Genomic DNA, 17,138 nt, shown 5'->3' with positions numbered 1-17,138 from the left:
TTTTTTTTTCCTTTTTGTCTTTTTTACTGACTGGCAACGGGATCGCAACCCTCGGTGTTGTACCAGCAACGCGCTCAGCCAGTGAGCGGGAACTGGTCTCCACCTGGGATCCGAACCCTCAGCGGGAGCACCGCCGCGCTCCCAAGCGGCGCACTCTCCAGTGCGCCACTGGGCCGGCCCGAGAATGTGTTTTTAATGAATTAAATTATCATACCGTTACATGTCCTGAGGGAATGCAACTCAAGAAAATTTTGGTGAGTCTTGGATCATCTATCCAGAGGAAGAATAGGCCTGAGAGGCATGCCAGCAGCTGAGAGAGCACTGGGCACTCAAAATAGGGGTCATTGAAATACCTTGTGGGAAAAAACCATCTGCACCAAATGTCTCATTATTTCCTTTAGTCTTTGATTCATAATTCAACAGACTACGATTCTTTTTCTTTTTAAACAAATGCCTCTTTTCCATATTAGTGTGAAATTTGTTGATCAAATTGCCTTGCTGACTCTTAAATGAGCCATTGTGTTAGGCAGATCAGTGCCTTCCCACCCCCCTGATATGTCCACATCCTAGTCTCCAGAACCTGTAAATAAGTTAGATTAGATGGCAAAGGGAAATTATGATTGTAGATAGAATAAAGGTTGCTAATCAACTGGTGATCTGGTTGAGCTCTATTAAAAGTGGAAGAGGGACGAGTCAAAGAAAAATCATGGAAATGGTTCATTTTATCTAGGTTATCAAATTGGTGGATATAGAGCTGTTCGTAGCATCCTTTTATTGTCCATGGGATTTTTGAGTTGATTTTCGTGTATCTTGTATATGCTATGACATAAGGGTCCAATTTCACTTTTCTGCTTGTGGATATCCAATTTTCCCAAGACCATTTATTGAAGAGACTGCCCTTTCTCCATTGTGTGTTCTTGGCACCTCTGCAAACAATCAGTTGACTGTAAATGCATGTGTTTATTTCTGGGCTCTCTATCTTCATTTGTCAGTGGGTCTGTTTTTATGCCAGTACCATGTTGTTTTGATCACTATAGTTATGTAATAAGTTTTGAAATCAGGTACTGTGATGCCTCTGGTTTAGTTCTATTTGCTCAAGATTACTTGGTATTCAAAGTCCTTTATGGTTTCATATAAATTTTAGGATTTTTTTTTCTGTTTCTGTGAAAAATGACATGGGGATTTTGATAGGGATTGTGTTGAATCCTGAAGAATTACCAGATAATAAACTTGTGTTATTTTGAGTCACTAAATTTATGCTAATTTTTTATGGCAACAATAGAAAATTAATGCAGTTGTAATGATGAAGTACTTTAAAATATGGGGTGCTGTTTTGCAGGTTAGTAGTGAGGGTGACTTGACTTGGATACCTCCAGCTCTCAGCAGCATGAGACTAAATCCCCAGAAAGTTCATAAATGTGTCTCAGGGGCCGAGCCCATGGCGCACTTGGGAGAGTGCGGCGCTGGGAGCGCAGCAGTGCTCCCGCCATGGGTTCGGATCCTATACAGGGATGGCCCGTACGCTCACTGGCTGAGCGCGGTGCGGCCAGTCTCAAAAAAGGCCAAAAAAAATAAATAAATAAAAATTTTTAAAAAGATGTGTCTAAGAGATGGAATCAAGGATGTAAGGGCAGGTTTCATTGATTAAAGAGGCAGTGTTTCAGAGTAGTTAAGAGCAAGAAGCTTTGAAACCAAGTGTCTGGCTTTGAATCCTGGCCCTATCACTTGCTAGCTGTGAAATGTTGTGTACGTTTAAAAAAATTCCTGTATGCCTCAGTTTCCTACATGAAACTTCATTTAAAATTGTACCTAATCCTCTTAGGGATATTGTGAATATCCCTACGTTTACTTAATTTTATTTAATTGTTTACTTAATTTTAAGTAACTTAATATATATGAAGCACTTAAAGGAGTTCTTGGTATATAATCCTTGTTTAATAATGTTAGCATTATAATTATTTCTGGTCCAGTTTTCTGCTTGGTAACTCTGGATTCCTTGAATTCACTTTTATCATAGTCTTCCTCTGGGACCTGGTTCTGATAGTTTCGATAGTGATAACCTGGATCAGATCATCAGGACCATGGCTGTGGGAGTGGTAGTAGAAGGTATAGAAAGATTTCAGTTATCAACAAAATAAAGGAAGTGGGGGTTGTCTTATGAGCAGGAGGAAAAAGAAAGTCAGTAAGCCATGGCAAGTGTCATCTACTACTTTGTAAATCTGTTGAGATATACCCTGGTATTGACTGTCATGAATTCTCTACCCTAGATCCAGCAGTGGAGTCTAGGGACAAGATTTTCAGCTCCACTTCTCCAGAATGTTGACATCTCAAGAAGTATTCCTCTTCCTTCTTACTTTCATTCTTTGGAAATCTGGGTGAAAATGGATGTATGTGGAGTCACACTTTAAAACTGAGATGCTTAATTCTGAATAAATGCAGCACTCTTTCTCAAAAGAAGTGGGCATAGCATGAAAAAGACCCATATCCATAATCTCTACTTAGATTTCTCTCATATTATTGTACAGTAATCCTATTTTTTACATTTTAGGAAATGTAATCTATTCTTCCTAATTATGAAACATAGAAGCTGTGGGGGAAAGACAACTGTTTTTTGCTTCAGGAAAGCTTAAAATTAAAAGTGGGCATAAGAGACAAATTGCCCACACAGTATTTGCTTTCAACCCATTTTCCATTTGTACCCAACATTTACTATTGCTAGTTACTTCATAACTTTCACCGCCTCAAATAAAAAGAATACTATTTCTAATTTAGAGAATAGGAATTGTATTTCATCCGATAAACAAAGTAAGTATTCTGATGAGTATTTTGCTTTACCCAGTCTTTGATTGGTCAAACTAAAAAAAAAAAAAAAAAAGAAATCTGAGATCTATTCTAATTTAAACAGATTAAATTAGCTTCAAATCTCTTCTCAGAAGCAATTGTAGTATAAGTTAGCAAGTGTAACAAATTCCATTTAATCCTTAGAAATTGAATTAATTAAGAGGCAATTAAGAGCTAATGTAGGTCTCTTTGACTGAATTCACCATAAAATCCAAGGATGACACTACTTGGTTGTATTTTATTTGTATCTGAAGTGGTCACTACAGTTTCATTCTAAGGGGCCATGATCCTGTGTACTGCAAGTGCTATCTTAGCAGACATAAATACAAATTTCACATTCACTTAAGTAGAACTCTACCATATCCTGTGCTAGAAGAAACATCATTTGTAAATGCCTTTTGTTAAAAATGTTAGTCTTTGGTGATGAAACGATAGGAAATGCTGAGATGATTTAATGAAGATGATGGAACAGAAAAATGGAATTTAGTACATGGTCCAGCAAATATTTAAGGCCAACTTGTGTACTTCCAAAGATAGCTGAACAAGCATAACACTGGATACCCTTAGTATGACCTCAGCAGTCTGAATGGCAACATATTTCTTTCAAAACACTTTTGAGCAATTTTACTATAAGCCAATGTAGTAAATCAATTAGGATAAGTGGCACGTGTCTATACTATCGAGGATGGAAGAAACAATGAGTTTGCAGGAAAAGTATCAATATTGACTAGTAAATACTGGGTTGTCTCTATTACCAGAAAGACCTTTGAAAGAATTCTGAAAGTACAAATGTAAAGTATCTTTACATTTGGAATGGATGACAGAGAAGACGGATATGAACAAAATGACTACCATATGTGTCTACAGCACTCCATCTCAACAACATCATCCTAGTCCAAGCCACCATGTCTCCTGCCTGGACTGCTACATTTAGCTTCCTAACTGGTCTCTGTTTCTACTCTTACCCTGTAACAAACCATTGTCATAGCAGCCAGAGTGATCTTTTTGATACATAAATGAGATCATGTCACTCCCTTGCTAAGAAACCTTCAGTGGCTTCCATTGCAATAGAATCTAACTTCCCTTAGTGGTTTACAAAGCTCTCTATGACCTGGCCCTAATGATCTCCCTGACCTCATAATCCACCACTGTCCTTCTGACTCACTATTCTCTAACTACCCAGGCTTTCCTTCTGTTCCCCAGACATCAAATAGGTCATGCCTGTCAGAGAGCTACTGCACTGGCTATGTCTTAACTCATACTCTCTTTTCCTGGCTTCTTCTTGTCATTCTTTAAGATTAAGAGATTGAGAGCTCTTCTCTGACCATGCAGTCTAATGTCACCACATAGCCAGTTTCTATTTAAACACCCTATTTTAACTCTGCAATGTACTGCTCCCCGTAGAATAATTTTATTTACTTGTTTGTTTGTTTACTATCTATCTCTTTCAACCAGAATGTCAGCGTCATGAGAGCAAGGACTTGCTTTGTTCATGCTGGTTCTGTAGCTCATTGGAAAGTGGCTGGCCTTTAGCAATACAAAATAAATATTTATTGTTGAATAAATGTACTTTTTAGAATAACATGTAATTTTAGATAAAAATACTGAAACATGTTATACATAATAAAACTAGCAGACTATAAAAGATAAATAGGTTGTTAAATTCCCAAGACTGTCTGAGGACAAATTTCATACTAATTTTTGCTTCCCTATGTAGCCTCTCCTTTTCATGAGTGTCACAAAAAATTAAAAGCCTCATGTTACATCCAGTGATTTTGGTTGTGCAAATAGTCATATGGTACTGAATGACTGAAAACCACCATCATCCATTATCATTTTTCCAAGAATATTTAAACCTCATTTCAAATACACATTTGGGGCCATCATAAAATAAAGGTATCTAATTATATGAACAGACTTTTCCAAAGATAGTGCTAGAGGTTGAATCTATCCCCAGAAGTTCATGTGTTGGAAACTTGATCCCCCTTGTAACAGTGTTAAGACAGTGGGAAACTGATTATGGTATTTGAAAGGTTGGGCCTTTAAGAGGTGATTGAGTCATAAGGACTGTGCTCTCATGAATAAATTAATCCACTCATGGAGTAATGGGTTAATAGTTTAATGAGTTATTATGGTTGTAGACTGCTGGCTTTAAAAGGAGAGCACATGAAAGCACTCTTGCCATTCTCGCCATGTGAGTGCCTATGTCACCACAGGACTCTGTAGAGAGTTTCCACCAAGAAGGCCCTCACCAGATGCATCCCCTGGACCTTGGACTTCCCAGCCTCCAAACCGTAAGAGGTAAATTTCATTTTCTTATAAATAACTTAGTTTCAGGTAGACTGTTATAAGCAACAAAAAATGGGCTAATATAGATAGCAAGAAAAATTTATATAATTCCAGAATATCTGATGTTGATAGATGAAATTCCTAGTAGAGTAGGAAGGAAAATAATTCTATGTTACTTATAGGTGTGGTTGTGGGGAACTGACTGAAGATATTGCAGCTTAAGACTGTTCATCTAAAAAAAAATGGGATTTTAATAATGTAATACTTACTTTGAAAGGTTTTTCTGAGGATTAAAGATAATGTGTGATAAGGGCCTTGCACATAGTAGGCACTTCAAAGACAGTGCCTCTTACTATTAACATTTTATCAATTTGTTTGAAAACATACAGCAAAATCTGATTTAGTATTTGTCACAAGCAGATTTTAGAAAAAGACACAAGCATCATAACTACATTTTAAGTGAGCACACAAAGAGAACTTCAAAATCTCTCAGAGCATGGACACTGGCAGATCTCTATTCTTTTCAGTGCAGCAGATTTCCAATAAATCGTATCTTCGTATTCTAAATGAGATCTTCCCAGGGTCAGCCCTATAAGGTTGTGCTGCTTGTATATTGTATAAGGGCAACCGTCCAAGTGGGTGGGTGGGGACTGGAATCCGGCTCACACTCTTCTTACATAGCCCTATGCCTGAGGATCTGGGTTTGCACAGAGGCTGCATTTTCCTGATTTGTATAAAGGCATCCTAGAGTTTGTACCTGCCCTTTTCCAAGTGTATTATTTTCCAAAATATCTTACATTTGAGGGGAATATAGCTGAATGACACAAAGAAACTATTTTGTTCACATTTTTTGAGATCATTGCCTTTTGTTCAATTTTGTTTGGATTATCAAATCTAGTGATTTTGTTTCACATGTTTAAGAAACTATATCTTAAAAAATAGCAAATGCGTGCACACATACACACATTTGGGCTTTTCTTGTAGAGAATAAGGCACTTCTCACCTACGACATGTGGTTTTGCTGTGTTTGTTGCTGCTGCTGCTGTTGCTGCTGCTGAATTAGCAATTGCTGCTGCTGCCGACGCCGGGCTGTCCGTAGCTTTTCAAATCGAGCTTCCATTTCTTCCAGGACTTTTGGGGTATATCGGACCACCAGCTTGACGCTGTCCTTAGCAGCCTTGAGTAGTTCCACAGCTTTCTCATGGTGTTCTCCTTCGACACTCTGAAAAGACAATGACATTCCTTAACGGGGGGGACTTTCAATGTTCTTTTACCTGAGAGACAAATCTGAAATTAGTATCCTATTAAGAACACAAAATTTGAAATTTCAAGAAAGCAAATGGCAAATGGGATATCTTATCATCATCAACATTATCATGTTTGTAGCTTCACTATACTCGGGTTAGGCTGCACTAGATTGGATGGAAAGGGTTCAAGTTAAGAGGGTAAGAAATAAGGAAGACTAAAATTATTTTCATCAAGAAGAGTAAATTCACTAGTCAAGAAAAAAAAATTTTTTTTTTCCTTTTTGTCTTTTTTACTGACCGGTAACGGGATCGCAACCCTCAGTGTCGCGCCCGTACCGGGGACCGGCAATGGGATCGCAACCCTCGGTGCTGCGCTCGCACCGCGCTCAGCCAGTGAGCGGGAACCGGTCTCCACATGAGATCCGAACCCTCAGTGGGAGCGCCGCCGCGCTCCCAAGCGGTGCACTCTCCCATGCGCCACTGGGCCGGCCCAAGAAAATTTTTTGAAAATTAAAAAATAGTAATACAGGAGAGCTTTCCCTATGAAATATTAAAGTTTATTAAGAATATACAATGACTAAAGTGGTATCTTACTGGTATATTAAGAAATAATAGAACATAACAGAATCCAGAAGGAGATCCATCATATGTAAAATTTCATTATACAATAAATGTGGAATTTAGACGAAAGGGATTATTAAATAATGAATTTTTAATGGATTTAACAAAATAACAGATTTAATAAAGGATTATTAAATAATGATGCCTGAACAAATAATTAAAAATAATGGAGAGCCTAATCTCATACTCTATGGTAAATATAATAAATTGATTAAAACTTTAAATGCAAAATTAAAGCATAAAACAATTAAAACAAAGGAAAATGTTCATGTCGCAGTGGAGAAGGAATTCTTAAGTAGAAATACCAAGGATTGTCCTGAGTCAGTGGAGAGAAAAAAATAAAATAAAAAGTAGAAATACCAAGGTAAGAAAATCACAAAATCAGATTTATGTAATGTATGTTTCTATACCTCAAACACTGTAAAAGGGGCAAATAACCAGGAAAAAAATACTTTCCATATATGACAATCTGTTAATATTCTTCATATAAAAAGCTCTTACCAGTCAATAAAGATAGAAGCCAAATGAGCAAGTGGCACACATGGACAAATAATAATAAAAAAATACAAATGGCCAATAATCCTATGAAAAGATGTTCAAGCTCCCTAGTAATCAGTGCAGGTACCACCTGGACATGATGATTTGCATTCCTTTGGGTACATACCCAGCAGTGGGATTGCTGGATCACATGGCAGTTTTATCTGTAGTTGTCTGAGGAACCTCTATACCATTTCTCATAATGGCTGCACTAATTTACAGTCCAGCCAACAGTGGATGAGGGTTCCCTTTTTTCCATATCCTCACCAGCATTTGTTATTCTCTTTTTGATAATAGCCAGTCTAATTGGGGTGAGATGATATCTCAATGTGGTTTTGATTTGCATTTTCCTGATGCTTAGTGGCGCTGAGCATTTTCTCATGTGTCTGTTGGCCATTTGTACATCTCCCTAAGAGAAAGGCCTATTCACCTCCTTTGCCCACTTTTAAAATGGGTTACTTGTTTTTTTACTGTTGTTTGAGTTCCTTGTATATTCAGGATATTAATCTCTTGTCGGATTCACAATTTGCAAATATTTTTTCCCATTCTTTCGGTTGTTTTCTTGTTCCGTTAATTGTTTCTTAAATATAGACTAACACAAAATATTTCATTTTTAACTTAAAAATGGTAAACAGTATTTTTAAATATGATGTATGGACAAGAATGTAGGGAAATGGGACACTTACAGACAACTAATAAGTTAATAAAAACTGGTACAACTCTTCTGGAGAGCACTATTGTTATTCATTGAATAAACCCTTTATAGTGAATAATTTTACTTTCAGAGAAATTAGCTAAGGATATAATCACATATGCACACATGCCTATAAGGTAGGTATGATATAGTAAAAAGCAAAAAATAATTCTTGGCCTTTGAGTTTCAGAATAGTCTTTTGAACATCATAGCATAGATAACAGTTGGGAAAACTATGTTTACTCTAAGTAAACACAAAGCTGCTTCTTACCCAACCCTCTTAAGATCCCAAAGTTGGGATAAGAGAGAAGCAAAAGGGAAGAAAGTTGTAATCAGACTTTACAGGACCCTAAGAAAAGGAGGCTCTGCCTCCAGCCCCTCTCTGTTGATGCAGAGAGCAAATGACATAATCCCTCTTTTATAAGATTGAAGCGCAAAGGCCTTCTTGGGAAGAAAGTTGTAATCAGACTTTACAGGACCCTAAGAAAAGGAGGCTCTGCCTCCAGCCCCTCTCTGTTGATGCAGAGAGCAAATGACATAATCCCTCTTTTATAAGATTGAAGCGCAAAGGCCTTCTTGCCTTGCTTCTTGGGTAAAGTCCAGAGAAAAAATGGCTGTGTAGTGTGATAGATAGGGACTGAGATAGGCTTAAAGATTATCAGAACACCTAAGAGTGGCACTGAAGTGTCCAAGAAAGCCACCCCCAATTGGTCGAGATTACATTTTCACAACTCTAGCAGAATGGGGACTCGAATTGTATATGAAATTGAGCTACGGAAAAAAAAAAATTACATCTCAAGCACACTTCAACTATATCTTGAGATTCATAATTACTACCACTATATAGATTTGGGGAACTAAGGGATTGTATTCAATTCGATCATTTGCTTCTGAAAGATAGCTGTGACTGAGGGGAAAAAAGGTTTGAATCTAGCAATGGGGTTGTCATTGGTGGCCTGTAAGAGCACCACTTGTCATTTATCTGAGTACCGAGCAGGTACTAAGGGTTTAAGAAATGACCTTGGTGAGCGAGTTTCATAACCTCTCCTCCACAGTGTCTGGGTTAAACAGAAAGCAAGGGGTTGTAAACAGTCTTTCGGTAGAGTGAACTTTTATCTATGGCTGAAGCTTAGGAAAGTAGGCTGTGTGTTGATTAATTCATCCTTTTAATTATCCATTCAATCATTAACTTAATCACTCAACAGATGTTTAGTAAGCATTTATTCTACTAGTTAGATACTATTAAGTTATTTAGAAGAACATGAAAGAAGGGGAAACTCTGACAATACTGTACAAATTAAGTCCTATTTTCGGTGTGCTTGTAATATTTTTGTAATTTGACCCAAGATAATATGTTAATGTATGGAATTTTCCTTTAAAAAGAAAACTTGGTGATTTGCTTGTCCATACCCTTCTCTAATTTCTTTCTTAATATTAAAACTTGCATTTTTCTATGTTTTAATAAAGATGGTCCACCTGTTTTCTAGGCCAGATGACTAGTCTCCAGACTTCCTTTTGGCTTTTGTTCTATTTGCTTTCATTTAATAGGGTTGGAGATTCTAGGCCAGATCTTTAGAGGCCCATTATCCCTGCTTAGGCACTGTGAACGCAATTCAGAGTTGCCACAGGAGGGCTGTGGTACTAACACATCAGACCCTCCGGCAGACAGAGTGAAGAGTTGAGAGGAATATGGCCAGCAGGCCACAGACTGGACCTGCAGAGCTGTCAAGGTTACCCTCCTCCACCCCCAGCTCTGCTCTCTCCCACACTGCTAGCAATTTATCAAAAGTAGACTCCATGCTCTCCAAAACAATAACTTTTGCCTTGATGCTTTATCTCTAGTTTAGATGATGACTCAGATTCTCTTTTGAGCTCACCAGAGTCAACAGGTCACTTGGTTTGACTCCACCTTCCTCTGTGTCTTCCCCACAAGGGCACAGAACCATTATATGGGATCAGGGCAGCGTCATACTTCATTTCTATTACTAAAAATACTTTCTTAAAATAATACAATTACATAATTAAGCAGTGTTGTGGATTGCTTGAATTGTGTCCCCAAAGTTCATGTATTACAAGCTTATTTCCTACTGTAACTGAGGGTAGGAAATACTATAATAGTAATTGAAAGGTGGGGCTTTGACGAGGTGATTAGATTGTAGGACCATGCCATAGTAAATGGATTAATAACGGTGGTCAGGAGTGTGATTCTGAGGGCATTAAAAGAAGAGCACATGAGAGGTTACTCTCTGCTCTGCCATTTTCTGCCATATGAGACCCTGGGTCACTGTCACCACCACCAAGACCTTCACCAAATGTGTTCCCTCGACTTTGGAGGTTCCAGCCTCTGAAACTGCAACCAATAAATTTTGTTTTCTTATAAATTACCCAGTTTGAGGTATTTTTGTTATAAGCAACAGAAACAGACTAATAAAAGAAGTATAACAGAAAATAGGAGGTGAATTTTAGTGAGATTTGAAAAAATATAAGCATGTTTGTAGAATTTATGTCAAACACTCCTTGACACTGTTTTTTCATTGTTTTTAAAATGTCTTAACTCTTGTTTTAAGGATTGTTCTGGGTGGCCCTCTTTTTCCACTGGCTTTGTCTACTTTTTAAATACTTTTGAGTACATATGTTTGTCTCCTTAACCTATTATTTATTTATCTCTGGATTGCTTTTAGTCTGTCAGTATAACATTTTAATAACAATAGGCAGTTTTCTCTCTTTTCTTTCCCCTAAAGGTAGAAAGAAAAAAGCAGATCACCTTCTCACGGAGGTCTTGTTCCATGAACAAAGAAAGACCAAAAGATCTGTTCAGTTAGTGTATAAATGTTGATGTGCAAACACTTATTCATAGACATTCCTTGAACCCTGAAGGTTTATCATCTATTCCTGCTTTTGACAGTCTATTTCTCATTCTTAATGAAAGCATGCCTATTTCAGGATAAATATTTAAGGCATGTTTTAAAATGTGATAGACTGTTTGTAAACAGTTAAACTATTTTTATCAGAGCAGTATATATAAGCCCTTCTGATGCAGGAGTTGTCCTTGAAAACAATTAGCTCAAATTTGAACAATCACTGGCAACTTGCAGCACTGGCTTTCCGCACAGGATGAGAATATGGCTCTTATGTGACTTGAGACCTAGAAAGTCTTCCTGTCTTCAAGTGAAACCCCTCCTCCATTTAAAACCTGAAATTCTATATTTTTAGGTTTCATTAAAAGTTTTGTTATACCTATTGCAAATTGAGAAAGTCACTAGCATGAATTAATTTAACAAGACTTTCATCTGGTGAAAGTTGGATTTTATTAAGAAGGTGAGGGGTCGTGAAGAAGGCATGGGGTGTACTAGGTAATCAGTAAGTATTTTGACTGAAGAAAAGTGTGGTCCTGAAAGAGAAAAGCCCCTAAAGAGAAACTTTTCCTACCCCATAGTTGTGCTTTGGTTGGCCTGAGCATTTACTAAAATGAATTAAAACGCACTAGGAAGAATGGACATTCTCACCCTGAAAATATTACTATCTTTCCCTGTTAAAACTTTTAAAAATACACAAAAAAATCAATATGGGAAGGACAGTTCAAATAGTTTTATTACCATTTTAAAATTAATAAATACAAACTAATAAAATACTAAACTGTATAAAATAAGAACTGGATCCCCTATAATGTGAATATCTAAAGATATATATTTTCATTCAGGAAGCTGGGGAAAAACAGATCATAAAGAACCAGATGCATACTTGTTTCATCAGCAATTGTGTGCAGTAATAAGCTCTCCGAAGCTTTGAAGTTAGTTAATTTGATGGAAATTTAGCAAATCAGTGACTGGTAAATGAACCAAACTTTAAACACGGCTGCATCCTGATATTGTGATAGTTTTTCTATTTCCACACATTGTGAGATATCAAAATGGCTGCTCAATTTCCTAGTCAATTAAGAATCCTCTCTAATGAGACAGAATTTGGATTGTACTGCATAAACGAATTTGCTCATGACATGTCCTCTCTTCTCCCCTGCTATAGAGTTAAATTTTAACCCTGGCTAGACCTCAGATGGAAGAGATACCTGCCCTGAGAAGGAATCTTGCTATCTGTGCACCATCAGTTGCAAAATGGCCCATGCCCAGGTCTTTATCCAGGCTTATCTTTGTGGGGATTACATGGACATCATCCTGACCTGGTGTGCTGACAGGTAAATTGCTTAAAAACTTTGTTGGACAACTGAGAGTTGGCTATACCTCTTGATTATTCTAGGCATATCTCGAGCCAAGATTATGCATAGGCTCCTAAATGATATCAGTCATTTCTTTAGATCAAGGACCAAATGATGTTATCAGGGGATAAAAGATATCAAAGATATCGGGTTATAATACCTTAGCGCAATTAAGGAGCTCAGAAACTCAGAACATGACACCTGGAAAGTCCCTTGAAACAATCTCATTTATCTCCTTGTATCTTAGTACATAAGAAAACAGAGGCCAGCATGGCTGTGACGTACTCTAGTTTATAAATTTGTTAGTTGCAGGGCTGGATTAGAACTCATTATTCTTGATGACCGCTCTTTCAACAACCCCATGCTACTTTCCTAGATTAACTAATCCAGAAATGTAACACATGGCAGGTTGTTTTTTTGTGTGGTGTGAAAGAATAGGAACAAATGGCAAAAAAAAAAAAAAAAGATTTGTCAACTCCTAAAGGGTGTGTATTGGAGTGAAGGAGCAGCATGAGCCTACCTGAAAGGCTCCCTATTAGTGTGTTATGATTCTCAACTTTCAAAAACCCAACATAGCCAAATAAACACCTACTCCTTTCCCACAAAAGCAACAGCGATTGATCATTTCATTCTTATGATAGTTTTGCTTTTTTTCCCATTAAGATGTCTTAATATTATTTTAAGAGTGTGTTTATACATATAAATGTGTGTATGCATGTGTGTGTGTATATGTATGTATGTATATTCTAACATTTATTGAGCACTTATTAAGTGCAAGGCACTGTTCTAGGTGCCCAGGTAGTAAGGAGAAAAAATCTACCTGAACTGAGATCTGTCTGTGTCCAGAGACTAGGCTCTTACCTATCAATCTACAGCTTTACACAAAATAATAAAGTAAATATCATATAGATGTCTTTCTTTATTTATGGAGTTTTTAGATCAGTGGATCTTAAACCTGGTTGTACACAGACATCAACGGAGGAACGTTTTAAATACAGAGACCTAGGCTGTTCCCAGACTTGCCATATCAAGATCCTTAGCAATATGACCAGGAATACATGACTATTTATAATACTCTGATCCAGCTAGCTAGTCACTGATGTGCAGATTTGTGTTCAGACACGCTGCTCCAGGCTATAACTAAACTAAATAGTAAATGCCATATTAAGGGTTTTTCTACTATGTTACTGCAGGTAAGAGGGTTGGTCAGATGAGAAAAAGCTTATAATTTTGCCTTGCTGTAGGTCTATAGCAGCATTTTTGGTCATTAAAAGGAAAAGCTATGTTGATTGGGTATTTAATTGAGAAAAATATCTCTGAACAAGATAGAGGATTCAGAAAAGAACTTTATGATTATTTGTTCCTTTCCTTTTCTCAACTATGTTAATTTTTCTCTTGTAAATGTATTCTCTTTTGCTTAAGAAAAGTAGCAAGTATATAAAAAGTATCACATTTATCCCTCAGAAACCATATGGTAATGCTCTCCCATAGTACTTTGTTCCTGCTTACATGCTCATATCTATCTCAGGGCACTATAATTTATCAGTTCACAATCATTCTGCTGCCACTATACTGTCCAAGGGCAGGATGAGTCTTATTTGTCTGAGTCAGGATTGCCTGGGTTTGAATTGGAGTTTCTTTACTTACCAGCTCTGTGAACTCAGACAAGCTGCTTAATGTCTCCAAGCCTCAGTTTCCTCATCTGTAAAATGGGCATCATACAGTACCTACTGTATAGGTTCATTATGAACATTAAATTAACATACACAAAGCACTTGGAAAAGTGCCTGGCCCTTACAAAAGATCCAACAAATGTTGGCTCTTTGTTGAACTATTTCCTTTGTGATAATCTTGCTTAGGGCTTCAGATGCTTAAGGACAACAGCAACAACAAAATGTAATTTTGCCTTTGGAGCAGGTAGAAGTTTCCTTCATATTATCTCAGAAACAAAAGTTTACTAAATAAATTAATAGTGTTTGGGGTTTGTTGGAAGAAAGCTTAAAACTTCTTAGGTGAATCTACTGCTTTTAAATCATCCTCAAGTAATTTAGCAGCATTATTTCCATACATACAACTGACATGCTAATTACAAAAGATCATTAATTATTCATGAAAAACTTCTCAGTCCCTCCAGTGTCACTTTGTTAAGGAAAGGAGGAGTGTGCGGGAGATTCGCTTGATAGGAGCATGCATAACGTGAGAGAACTTAAGAGAGGAAAATCATCAAATAATAGAACTCTACAAAAGAGCCAGGAGGTTAATGGGAAAAAAATGTGTATATAATTACACATATTTTTATCCTCTGAGAATAGTTATAAATATAAAAATTTCTGAACCATGAAAATGTAGAATGCAGAGCGTTAGCAGTAGGCCCAGGGGGCAGAAAACCTAAAACAAGAAATAGCTTCTGGAAAAAAAATCAGTGCCAGAAATCAGACCTTCACAAATCTAACATTCAGTTGATCTTAGCCCACCTTTCAGATCTGGAGACTAAAATTGGAAACAAATGCAGCTACTACATTGTAGTAGTAATGCTTTATAGTAAGTCTGCTCAACCCTTGACATTCTGGCACCCAAAGAAGGGGAAAAAATACTTTCCGATGGTTGTGTGGATGAACATTAAACACACACATGTGCGCGCGCGCACACACACACACACACACACACACACACACACACACACACGAATGGCCAGCTCAGGAGTATAAATATGAGCTCCAGAGGTTCAAAATCAGAACAAAGCTGCCTGGAAAAATATTCCTAGAAAATGAGATCTTTAAATCAGTCTGTTAATTTTTGAGTGGTAGGTTTCACCTAGGCAGTCAAGATTACAGGGAACCCTTCCTAAACATGATTCACACTGATCTGTGCTTCTGAGATGCATGTTGTGCCCACCCATGCTCTCCCAACCTGTGACACTCTGTGACACTGAACTCCCAAAGAGCAGAGCCTCTTGCAAACGTTCCTAAGCTGGAGTGCTTTGATCACCAATTCTTAATATTTGCTTCCAGGTCTGCTTTAGCACAGGGAAGGGGTTGTGGAGTTGGTGATTACCACCATCCCCCACACATCCACCAAGAACTACCTCCCCCATACTCACAACTATTACAACTCCATTATAAAAATGCAAATTTATTTTAGTCACTAAAATTTAGTGTGACTCCTTAATCAAACCACCAAACTCTTAGCAGAGCCCGTGTGACAGAGCAGCAATGCCAGGGATTGGGTCAGGAGGATCTGGGTTTGTATCACAGACAAATCACTGATTAACAGTGTGACCTTTAGAATGTAACCTCTCCTCTTTGTGCCTCAGTTCCTAGATTGGTACAGTCTCAGTTTTAGCACTGTAAGTCCCCAAATGCCTCAGGTCCAGGCAAACAAAGACAATTGATCATTCAAGGCTCAGGAAGATGTTGTGAAGAATGCTGAGTGCCTACTAGTGCCTTGTACATAATATTTCTTTAATAAATATTTGTTTCTCTAAAACAATCAACAGCCCTCAGGAATTTGAAATTTCAGTGGATATGAGGGGAAGTGATTTTTATCAAAGAGCATGGGTCATTGACACCGAAGGCCTGCATGAGGAAGGGCAAGGGAAGAAGAGACTTGAATTAAGGTTTAAAAGAGTAGTTCTGAGAGCACCAAGTCATTTTTGCTCATTCTGTAATTCTGCCATGACCCTAAAGGCAGACCTAGTACCACGGGGCATTATCTCCTTCTGCCACTGCAGAATCCCAAGAACAATCCAGCCTGGCTTAACATAGCAAAGCTAGTTTAGAGGAAGCACAACAGATTCAGGTGAGGCATTTTTCATGTTTATGAATCAGTGTTGCATACCTGTACACTGGCTGAAATCCCTGAGGACAAATATCAAGGCCACCCTTCAAATAATCTCCACTAATTTTTATGACAGATGGGCTGTTATTGTGACAGGGACAGGGTTAAATCTGGCAGTTTCTATGAAACACTCTGCAACCTAGAAAAAGGCTTAGCCCATAGGAAGGTTTTTTGGAAATCTTGCTTCCCCAAGTAGAGCATACATCATCCGCCTTCTCTCCCAAGATGACAGCACATAATATGCAGTATTAACATCTTCTAGGATTCTGTCAACCAAAATAGTTTATTATTTTTTTCCTTCAGTATCTTACTCTAGTGATCTCACAGAGATCATACTTTTCTAAGGAGTGTCATAGAGACAACAATAGATTGCTGAAATTATTCAACCAAACCCTTTAAAAGATACACTTTCATACCTAACCTGTTTTAGAATCCTAGAAGCCCCAGCAATTAATCTAAAGCATAAGTGGGAAACAGCAAATCTAGGGAGAAGTTGTCTGACCCTGGAGCTGTCCAATGTGCTTTTTGTAAAGTGTAAAATGACATGGACATTTATGTTGCTGTGTATCATGAATAACAAAACATTAATAATAGCTATAACTTTAATTGAAGACTCAACATTACAGATGCCTTCTTGTAGGAGAAGTGAAAATATAAAGGCTATTTTGGGTTTGCTGGCCAATATCTCCTGGCTCTCCATATAAATGTCTTTTCCAATTAAATGCACACCCACAGAATATTCTCTGCATTTGCCACCATCAATTTATGCTAAGATTTTTTGCTTATTTTAAATCCTCTTAACTGGCTCTCTAATCTCCAAAGATTCTTTTTTAACCCTCCTCTCTAGTTTCCGCTATCA

The 17,138-nt window shown here is 37.5% G+C and overlaps 1 protein-coding gene across 1 annotated transcript in view; it reads right to left on the bottom strand.

Moving 5' to 3' along the window:
* The window catches only part of LIN7A (lin-7 homolog A (C. elegans)), a 151,555-nt gene that overhangs the window by 2,031 nt on the left and 132,386 nt on the right, over nt 1-17,138 (bottom strand). The window contains exon 5 of the mRNA XM_008575435.1: nt 6,134-6,352. Within this exon, the coding sequence (XP_008573657.1) occupies nt 6,134-6,352 (219 nt within the window). The remainder of the gene's footprint in view (nt 1-6,133; nt 6,353-17,138) is intronic.

Source organism: Galeopterus variegatus, unplaced genomic scaffold, assembly GCF_000696425.1.
Source record: "Galeopterus variegatus unplaced genomic scaffold, G_variegatus-3.0.2 Scaffold1187, whole genome shotgun sequence".
In the NCBI taxonomy this organism is placed as follows: Eukaryota; Metazoa; Chordata; class Mammalia; order Dermoptera; family Cynocephalidae; genus Galeopterus; species Galeopterus variegatus.
This window is presented reverse-complemented; position numbering and strand designations above follow the sequence as displayed.